Here is an 11,510-nt window from a genome sequence, read left to right as displayed (position 1 = left end):
TCGCAAGCTACATACAGGCATTCGCTCTATTTTGGTTTTTAGTGTGTTCTGTGTTTCAGTAGGGCCATCTGTGGTTAGGACATTATTTTATTTGCCCAAAACAATTTGCTATCTAGAACCAAAAATGGCTCTTCGGCTGTCTCCATAGGAGAGAACCCTTTGAAGAACCCATTTTGGTTCTAGATAGAACCCTTTTGGGTACCATGTCGAATCCTCTCCACAGAGGGTTCTTTCTGGAACCAAAATGATTCTACCTGGAGCCAAAAGGTTTCTCATATGGGGACAGCCACAGAACCCTTTTGGGTACCATGTAGAATCATTTCCACAGAGGGTTCTCCCTGGAACCAAAAATGTTTCTCATATGGGGACAGCCACAGAACCCTTTTGGGTACCATGTAGAATCATTTCCACAGAGGGTTCTCCCTGGAACCAAAAAGGTTTCTCAACAGCCACAGAATCCTTTTGGAGCCCTTTTTAAAGAGTGTATGGACTGTGAATCCAAACCTTACACCTTCTGAAATACAGCCCCTTCACACATCTACTGCTTGTGACTTGAGAGTGAATCAAAAAGAGGTGTTGGTGGTCAGTTGTCGGTGTGTTTCGCGGATGAGGTGGTGATATCAGTTGATGTGAAAGCAATACGCGGGGTTTGGCGCGCCGGTTGTTTGTTCTCGGGCTCGTATGGGACTGCGGTGCGGTCAATGGAGCGCTGAGATATTGTTCACCGTGGCGACGCAGCTTTCGGGAGTGCGACCCGCCCCGTCTTCAAGCCTCCTCGGATCAGTGGCACTGACACACACACACACACACACAGACTTCACACACACACACACACTTCACACACTCAACGTCAAACACACAAAGACGCGGGCTGACCGTTTGTGAGCCTGTGCACAGAAGGTGTGTGTCTTGCCCTGGAGTCAACATGGTTGAAATGTTACTAAAGGAATGGAGCTTAGTTTCAACTACCGATCACCAAGCTTTTCCCACTGTCTGAAAGACATGACAAATGACCTTGGTAATAACAGTTGTTTCCAGCTGTGCCTCCAGGCCCTACAGTAGAAAAGCAGGTTATAAAGTGGTTCTATCGCACTCCTAATGTTCTGAATATTATTTTCTATAGCCTGTATATCGCCTCGTTTATTGTTATTTTATTGTGTTACTATTTTCTTCTTATCTATAGAATTTGTAGATGCTCTTACTTTTGAATGGCATTGTTGCGAAAGGGCTCGTAAGTAAAGCATTTCACGGTACAGTCAACACTTGTTGTGTTCGTCGCATTGTGACAAATAAAATGGTATTGTATCTGATGGGTAGGGATGAAGTGACGAGGCTTCAGGATGGATGAAGTGACTAGGCTACAGGATGGATGAAGTGACTCGGCTTCAGGATGGATGAAGTGACTAGGCTTCAGGATGGATGAAATGACTGGGCTACAGGATGGATGAAGTGACTGGGCTACAGGATGGATGAAGTGACTAGGCTACAGGATGGATGAAGTGACTAGGCTACAGGATGGATGAAGTGACTCGGCTACAGGATGGATGAAGTGACTGGGCTACAGGATGGATGAAGTGACTCGGCTACAGGATGGATGAAGTGACTGGGCTACAGGATGGATGAAGTGACTGGGCTACAGGATGGATGAAGTGACTAGGCTACAGGATGGATGAAGTGACTAGGCTACAGGATGGATGAAGTGACTGGGCTACAGGATGGATGAAGTGACTGGGCTACAGGATGGATGAAGTGACTAGGCTACAGGATGGATGAAGTGACTAGGCTTCAGGATGGATGAAGTGACTGGGCTACAGGATGGATGAAGTGACTCGGCTACAGGATGGATGAAGTGACTAGGCTACAGGATGGATGAAGTGACTAGGCTTCAGGATGGATGAAGTGACTAGGCTACAGGATGGATGAAGTGACTAGGCTACAGGATGGATGAAGTGACTAGGCTACAGGATGGATGAAGTGACTGGGCTACAGGATGGATGAAGTGACTCGGCTACAGGATGGATGAAGTGACTAGGCTACAGGATGGATGAAGTGACTGGGCTACAGGATGGATGAAGTGACTCGGCTACAGGATGGATGAAGTGACTCGGCTACAGGATGGATGAAGTGACTGGGCTACAGGATGGATGAAGTGACTAGGCTTCAGGATGGATGAAGTGACTGGGCTTCAGGATGGATGAAGTGACTCGGCTTCAGGATGGATGAAGTGACTGGGCTTCAGGATGGATGAAGTGACTAGGCTTCAGGATGGATGAAGTGACTAGGCTTCAGGATGGATGAAGTGACTCGGTTACAGGATGGATGAAGTGACTGGGCTACAGGATGGATGAAGTGACTGGGCTACAGGATGGATGAAGTGACTGGGCTACAGGATGGATGAAGTGACTAGGCTGCAGGATGGATGAAGTGACTGGGCTACAGGATGGATGAAGTGACTAGGCTACAGGATGGATGAAGTGACTAGGCTACAGGATGGATGAAGTGACTAGGCTTCAGGATGGATGAAGTGACTAGGCTACAGGATGGATGAAGTGACTCGGCTACAGGATGGATGAAGTGACTAGGCTACAGGATGGATGAAGTGACTGGGCTTCAGGATGGATGAAGTGACTAGGCTACAGGATGGATGAAGTGACTGGGCTACAGGATGGATGAAGTGACTGGGCTACAGGATGGATGAAGTGACTAGGCTACAGGATGGATGAAGTGACTACGCTACAGGATGGATGAAGTGACTCGGCTGGATGGATGAAGTGACTCGGCTACAGGATGGATGAAGTGACTCGGCTACAGGATGGATGAAGTGACTAGGCTACAGGATGGATGAAGTGACTAGGCTACAGGATGGATGAAGTGACTAGGCTTCAGGATGGATGAAGTGACTGGGCTGCAGGATGGATGAAGTGACTCGGCTACAGGATGGATGAAGTGACTAGGCTACAGGATGGATGAAGTGACTGGGCTACAGGATGGATGAAGTGACTCGGCTACAGGATGGATGAAGTGACTGGCTACAGGATGGATGAAGTGACTGGGCTACAGGATGGATGAAGTGACTAGGCTTCAGGATGGATGAAGTGACTGGGCTACAGGATGGATGAAGTGACTCGGCTTCAGGATGGATGAAGTGACTAGGCTACAGGATGGATGAAGTGACTCGGCTACAGGATGGATGAAGTGACTCGGCTACAGGATGGATGAAGTGACTGGGCTACAGGATGGATGAAGTGACTAGGCTACAGGATGGATGAAGTGACTAGGCTACAGGATGGATGAAGTGACTAGGCTACAGATAGATAAAGTAAATAGATAATAGGCTTCAGGATGTCATGAAGTGCCATACCAGGCGGTGATGCAGCCAGTCAAGATGCTCTCAATGGTGCAGCTGTATAACATTTTGAGGATCTGAGGGCCAATGTGAATCTTTTCAGCCGCCTGAGGAAAGATGCGTTGACGTGCCCTCTTCACAACTGTGATGTGTGTTCCGGACCATCGTAGTAATTTCTTAGTGATGTGGACACCAATGAACTTGAAGCTCTCGACCCGCTCCACTACAGCCCGTCGCAAATCTCTGTCTCTTTAAGATGGCATGTGTGTGTGTGTCCTTACATGAGTGTGTGTGTGTGTCCATACATGAGATGTGTGTGTGTGTCCTTACATGAGTGTGTGTGTGTGTCCTTACATGAGTGGATGTGTGACTGTCCTTACATGAGTGTGATGTGTGTGTGTCCTTACATGATGGATGAAGTGACTAGGCTACAGAATTCCTTTTCAAACCTGTGTAGGTGCTTATTCCTATTGATACTGGTTTCCCTTGAGGCTGACCCTTTGCCCGACAGATTCACCCTTACCTGTGGTCTTGTTTCTGGGCTCTGCTTCAAGGCATGAAGAGTGATCTGTGGTTTCTGGGCTCTGCCTCCAGGCATGAAGACTGATCTGTGGTTTCTGGGCTCTGCATCAAGGCATGAAGACTGATCTGTGGTTTCTGGGCTCTGCTTCAAGGCATGAAGACTGATCTGTGGTTTCTGGGCTCTGCATCAAGGCATGAAGACTGATCTGTGGTTTCTGGGCTCTGCATCAAGGCATGAAGACTGATCTGTTGTTTCTGGGCTCTGCCTCAAGGAATGAAGACTGATCTGTGGTTTCTGGGCTCTGCATCAAGGCATGAAGACTGATCTGTGGTTTCTGGGCTCTGCTTCAAGGCATGAAGACTGATCTGTGGTTTCTGGGCTCTGCCTCAAGGCATGAAGACTGATCTGTGGTTTCTGGGCTCTGCCTCCGGGCATGAAGAGTGATCTGTGGTTTCTGGGCTCTGCCTCCAGGCATGAAGACTGATCTGTGGTTTCTGGGCTCTGCTTCAAGGCATGAAGACTGATCTGTGGTTTCTGGGCTCTGCCTCAAGGCATGAAGACTGATCTGTGGTTTCTGGGCTCTGCCTCCGGGCATGAAGAGTGATCTGTGGTTTCTGGGCTCTGCCTCCAGGCATGAAGACTGATCTGTGGTTTCTGGGCTCTGCCTCCGGGCATGAAGAGTGATCTGTGGTTTCTGGGCTCTGCCTCCAGGCATGAAGACTGATCTGTGGTTTCTGGGCTCTGCTTCAAGGCATGAAGACTGATCTGTGGTTTCTGGGCTCTGCCTCAAGGCATGAAGACTGATCTGTGGTTTCTGGGCTCTGCCTCAAGGCATGAAGACTGATCTGTGGTTTCTGGGCTCTGCCTCAAGGCATGAAGACTGATCTGTGGTTTCTGGGCTCTGCCTCAAGGCATGAAGACTGATCTGTGGTTTCTGGGCTCTGCCTCAAGGCATGAAGACTGATCTGTGGTTTCTGGGCTCTGTCTCAAGGCATGAAGACTGATCTGTGGTTTCTGGGCTCTGCCTCCAGGCATGAAGAGTGATCTGTGGTTTCTGGGCTCTGCCTCAAGGCATGAAGACTGATCTGTGGTTTCTGGGCTCTGCCTCCAGGCATGAAGACTGATCTGTGGTTTCTGGGCTCTGCCTCCAGGCATGAAGACTGATCTGTGGTTTCTGGGCTCTGCCTCCAGGCATGAAGACTGATCTGTGGTTTCTGGGCTCTGCCTCAAGGCATGAAGACTGATCTGTGGTTTCTGGGCTCTGCCTCCAGGCATGAAGACTGATCTGTGGTTTCTGGGCTCTGCCTCCAGGCATGAAGACTGATCTGTGGTTTCTGGGCTCTGCCTCCAGGCATGAAGACTGATCTGTGGTTTCTGGGCTCTGCCTCAAGGCATGAAGACTGATCTGTGGTTTCTGGGCTCTGCCTCAAGGCATGAAGACTGATCTGTGGTTTCTGGGCTCTGCATCAAGGCATGAAGACTGATCTGTGGTTTCTGGGCTCTGCCTCCAGGCATGAAGACTGATCTGTGGACTCATTTAGTCTGTGGAAAGACTCACTATAACGGAGAAAGAAAAAGGAGGACAGAAAGGGAAGGGTTGCTACAAAGCCAAAGTCTAAATTAGCTCTGTTTGAACAATGACCCAGTGTCTTCTGTCTGAAGCCTTTGGGATGGCCTGCCATTATGAAACACACTAGTATGCCTACACCAGGGGCTGCCAACCCTTGCCCTGGGATGACTATTATTAACTGGGTGGTTCTAGCCCTGAATGTTGATTGGCTGACAGCCGTGGTATATCAGACTGTATACCACAGGTATGACAAAACATTTATTTTCCTGCTCTAATTACGTTGGTAACCAGTTTATAACAGCAATAAGGCACCTCGGGGTTTGTGGTTATGGCCAAGATACCACGGCTAAAGTCTGTAACCAGGCACTCCAGGCATCGTGCATAGAAAAGCCCTTATCTGGTATATCGGCCGTATACCACACCCCCTGGGCCTTATGCCTAATTATACTGTAGCATTGTTGAATACTGATTCTGATTGGTGAGAAAGGCATTCTGAATGGACATTACATTTACATTTAAGTCATTTAGCAGGCATTATCCAGACTGATCAAATGTGAATTCACCTTCTGACATCCAGTGGAACAGCCACTTTACAATAGTGCATCTAAATCATTAAGGGGGTGGTGAGAAGGATTACTTATCCTATCCTAGGTATTCCTTGAAGAGGTGGGGTTTCAGGTGTCTCCCGGAAGGTGGTGATTGACTCCGGTCCTGGCGTCGTGAGGGAGTTTGTTCCACCATTGGGGGGCCAGAGCAGCGAGAAGTTTTGACTGGGCTGAGCGGGAACTGTACTTCCTCAATGGTAGGGAGGCGAGCAGGCCAGAGGTGGATGAACGCAGTGCCCTTGCTTGGGTGTAGGGCCTGATCAGAGCCTGGAGGTACTGCCAGGTGCCGTTCCCCTCACAGCTCCGTGAAGCACCATGGTCTTGTAGCGGATGGCCTGGAAGCCAGTGGAGAGAGCGGAGGAGCGGGGTGACGTGAAAACACTAGGTTGAACACCAGACGGGCTGCGGCGTTCTGGATGAGTTGTAGGGGTTTAATGGCACAGGCAGGGAGCCCAGCCACAGCGAGTTGCAGTAATCCAGACGGGAGATGACAAGTGCCTGGATTAGGACCTGCGCCGCTTCCTGTGTGAGGCAGGGTCGTACTCTGCGGATGTTGTAGAGCATGAACCTACAGGAACGGGCCACCGCCATGATGTTGGTTGAGAACGACAGGGTGTTGTCCAGGATCACGCCAAGGTTCTTGGCGCTCTGGGAGGAGGACACAATGGAGTTGTCAACCGTGATGGCGAGATCATGGAACGGGCAGTCCTTCCCCGGGAGGAAGAGCAGCTCCGTCTTGCCGAGGTTCAGCTTGAGGTGGTGATCCGTCATCCACACTGATATGTCTGCCAGACATGCAGAGATGCGGTCGCCACCTGGTCATCAGAAGGGGAAAGGAGAAGATTAATTGTGTGTCGTCTGCATAGCAATGATAGGAGAGACCATGTGAGGTTATGACAGAGCCAAGTGACTTGGTGTATAGCGAGAATAGGAGAGGGCCTAGAACAGAGCCCTGGGGGACACCAGTGGTGAGAGCGCGTGGCGAGGAGACAAATTCTCGCCACGCCACCTGGTAGGAGCGACCTGTCAGGTAGGACGCAATTGGGCCGCGCCGGAGATGCCCAACTCGGAGAGGGTGGACTCTGATGGTTCACAGTATCGAAAGCCGATAGGTCTAGAAGGATGGAGCAGAGGAGAGAGAGTTAAAACCAGATAACGGGAGAGTTGGAAAAGATATGGGGATACGTTGGAATCATGACGCAATATGCACCTTCACTTGCAGACTGTATTTCCTACAAAGTTACAGAAAGCTAAACCAACAACCACACAAACTGAAATAGGACACATTGTAAACGCAGGTCCAATGAGGAAAAAACTTTGCTAGCTAGAATTCATTTGTTTTTGCAGAGACATATTTGGGGGGATTATCTGATGACCTAACGTGGTGAGTGATTAACATGAATTTATCCAGTGTTTCTAGTTTGACCAGCTGTTTTCAACAACTGATATTTGTTTTGAATTCGGTTGCCATATTGGCAGGTTTGCTAGCGACAAGCTATTTAGCTAGTTTCTAGCCTAGTGTTTGATATGCAATTATGATATCCTTGTAAATAACAGTCAATGTTGACGAGTGTCCTGGCGAGAAGGCAAACTTTTCTAGCTATGCCAGGGAAAATTGGGCATTATTAGCTCATTGTTCTGGATGTATACAAATTAATGTCAAAAGAAAACAGCTACTTTGCTGTTACTCTGACTGCAAAGGTCGCGACTGTGTTAGCTTACTTACTTAGTTCTCACTAAAGAGTTAGAACTAATTCTAATAGGTGAAGGCTAATGATAACATGACAGATAATGCTAACATATGGTCGCTAAAGCTAACATGACATATAATGCTAACATATGGTCGCTAATGATAACATGACAAATAATGCTAACATATGCGCTAATGCTAACATGACAGATAATGCTAACATATGGTCGCTAATGCTAACATATGGTCATGAACATGACAGATAATGCTAACATATTGTCTCTAATGCTAACAAGACAGGTAATGCTAACATATGGTCGCTAATGCTAACTTGTGCACACGTATCCAGTAATGCTTAATAGTGACCACGAGTCTTGTTTTGGTATTCGCAGTGAATAAAGTAACACTCCCTATACTTTCAATGTATTTTTCTGCAAAAAAGGTGGGTAAACCCTTATATTTACCCTCCCCTACAACAACTGAGCACTAATGCTAACGTGTGACCGCAAATGCTAACTAGTTACAGCTGTTTGACTGAGTTGGCTGATAGTCTGACCTCTGTGTGACCTTCTTCCTGGCAGGTCTCAGTATCCGGGGTGCTCAGGAGCAGGATCCTCCAGACCCCCAGCTCATGAGGCTGGACAACATGCTGCTGGCTGAGGGCGTGTCCGGGCCAGAGAAAGGCGGTGGATCTGCGGCCGCCGCCGCAGCAGCCGCTGCAGCGGGGGGCGGAGCCGAGAACTCCATTGAACACTCGGACTACAGGGCCAAGCTGACGCAAATCAGACAGATTTACCACACAGAGCTGGAGAAATATGAGCAGGTGAATACACACTGACTTCCTGGTCACACTGACCATTACATTGTTCAGGATATATGGCTGCGTGAATCATAATGCGTGAAACTTAATTATAATAATAGTAATAATAATAATAATAATAGTAATACTAATAATAACAATAATAAGAATAATACTAGTAATAATAACAATAATAATAACAATAATAATAATAATAGTAATAATAATACTACTACTAATAATAATAATAACAATAATAATAATAACAATAATAATAATAATAACACTAATAATAATAATAATAATAATAATAATAATAATAATACTAGTGATAATAATAATAATAACAATAATAATAATACTAATAATAATAATACTACTAATAATACTAGTAATAATAACAACAATAATAATAATAATAATACTAGTAATAATAATAATAATAATAATACTAGTAATAATAACAATAATAATAATAATACTAGTAATAATAACAATAATAATACTAGTAATAATAACAATAATAATAATAATAATACTAGTAATAATAACAATAATAATAAGAATAATACTAGTAATAATAACAATAATAATAATAATACTAGTAATAATAACAATAATAATAATAATAATAATACTAGTAATAATAACAATAATAATACTAATAATAATAATAATAATACTAATAACAATAATAATAATAAAAATACTAATAATAACAATAATAATACTAATAATAATAATAATAATAATAATAATAACAATAATAATAATAAAAATACTAATAATAACAATAATAATAATAACAACAATAATGATAATAATAACAATAATACTACTAATAATACTAATAATAACAACAATAATAATAATAACAATAATACTACCAATAACTGCCAATAATCTCTGCATGTCTGGCAGACATATCATATGACAATCACCACCTCAAGCTGAACCTCGGCAAGACGGAACTGCTCTTCCTCCCGGGGAAGGACTGCCCGTTCCATGATCTCGCCATCACGGTTGACAACTCCATTGTGTCCTCCTCCCAGAGCGCTAAGAACCTTGGCGTGATCCTGGATAACACCCTGTCGTTCTCAACTAACATCAATAATACCCGTTCCTGTAGGTTCATGCTCTACAACATCCGCAGATAACCCTACACAGGAAGTAATAATCCAGGCACTTGTCATCTCCCGTCTGGATTACTGCAACTCGCTGTTGGCTGGGCTCCCTGCCTGTGCCATTAAACCCCTACAACTCATCCAGAACGCAATAATCTGGTGTTCAACCTTCCCAATTCTCTCATAATCACCCCGCTCCTCCGCTCTCTCCACTGGCTTCCAGTTGAATAATCCGCTAAAGACCATGGTGCTTGCCTACGGAGCTGTGAAACGGCACCGCAATACCTCCAGGCTCTGATCAGGCCCTACACCCAACAAGGGCACTGCGTTCATCCACCTCTGGCCTGCTCGCCTCCCTACCACTGAGGAAGTAATTCCCGCTCAGCCCAGTCAAAACTGTTCGCTGCTCTGGCCCCCCAATACTGGAACAAACTCCTCACGATAGGACAGCGGAGTCAATCACCACCTTCCGGAGACACCTGAAACCCCACCTCTTTAAGGAATACCTAGGATAGGATAAAATAATCCTTCTCATCCCCCCCTTAAATGATTTAGATGCACTATTGTAAAGTGGCTGTTCCACTGGATGTCATAAGGTGAATTCACCATTTTGTAATAATAAGAGCGTACTAAAATGACTTAAATGTAATGTAAATGTAAATAACAATACTACTACTAATAATAATAATAATAACAACAATAATAATAATAACAATAATACTACCAATAACAATAATACTAATAATAATAACAATACTACTAATAACAATAATACTACTACTAATACTAATAATAACAACAATAATAATAATAATAACAATACTACTAATAACAATAATACTACTACTAATAATAATAATAATCACAATACTAATAATAACAATAATAATAATAACAATAATACTAATAATAATAATAATAACAACAATAATAATAATAACAATAATACTATTAATAATACTAATAATAATACTAATAATAACAACAATAATACTACTAATAATAACAATATTAACAATAATCCTACTAATACTACCAATAACAATAATACTAATAATAATAATAACAATACTAATACTAATAATAACAATAATAATAATAACAATAATAATAGTAATACTAATAATACTAATAATAACAATAATAATAATAATAACAATAATACTATTAATACTACTAATAACAATACTACTAATAACAATAATACTAATAATAACAACAATACTACTAATAACAATAATACTACTACTAATACTAATAATAATAACAATAATAATAATAACAATAATACTACCAATAACAATAATACTAATAATAATAACAATACTAATACTAATAATAACAATAATACTACTACTAATACTAATAATAACAACAATAATAATAATAATAACAATAATACTACCAATAACAATAATACTAATAATAATAATACTAATAATAACAACAATAATAATACCAATACTGATAATAATACTAATAATAATACTAATAATAATAATAATACTACTAATACTACTAATAACAATAATAATAATAACAATAATACTACTAATAACAATAATACTAATAACAATAATACTACTAATAACAATCGTAATTACTGTAATAATAATACAAGTAATAATAATAGTAGTAATAATAATACATGCCAATTAGCAGATGCTTTTATCCAAAGCGACTTCCAGTCATTTGTGTATACATTTGACATACAGATGATTTTGGGGTAACTTTGTGGTAACCACACAGTTACATTTCTTATGGGGTCACTTTGTTGTAACTACACAGTTACATTTCTTGTGGGGTCACTTTGTTGTAACACAACAGTTACATTTCTTATGGGGTCACTATGT

General features: G+C 42.8%; 1 protein-coding gene across 1 annotated transcript in view; it reads left to right on the top strand.

Annotated features, from left to right (window-relative positions):
* Positions 1 to 8,047: 8,047 nt before the first annotated feature.
* LOC135532260 (pre-B-cell leukemia transcription factor 3-like) overlaps positions 8,048 to 11,510 on the top strand; it is a 20,358-nt gene continuing 16,895 nt past the window's right edge. Inside the window, exons 1-2 of the mRNA XM_064959854.1 lie at positions 8,048 to 8,075; positions 8,316 to 8,557. Of these exons, the coding sequence (XP_064815926.1) occupies positions 8,048 to 8,075; positions 8,316 to 8,557 (270 nt within the window). The remainder of the gene's footprint in view (positions 8,076 to 8,315; positions 8,558 to 11,510) is intronic.

Source organism: Oncorhynchus masou, unplaced genomic scaffold, assembly GCF_036934945.1.
Source record: "Oncorhynchus masou masou isolate Uvic2021 unplaced genomic scaffold, UVic_Omas_1.1 unplaced_scaffold_1789, whole genome shotgun sequence".
Taxonomy (NCBI): Eukaryota; Metazoa; Chordata; class Actinopteri; order Salmoniformes; family Salmonidae; genus Oncorhynchus; species Oncorhynchus masou.
Note: the sequence above shows the minus strand (reverse complement) of the source record. Positions and strands in the feature narration are given on the sequence as shown.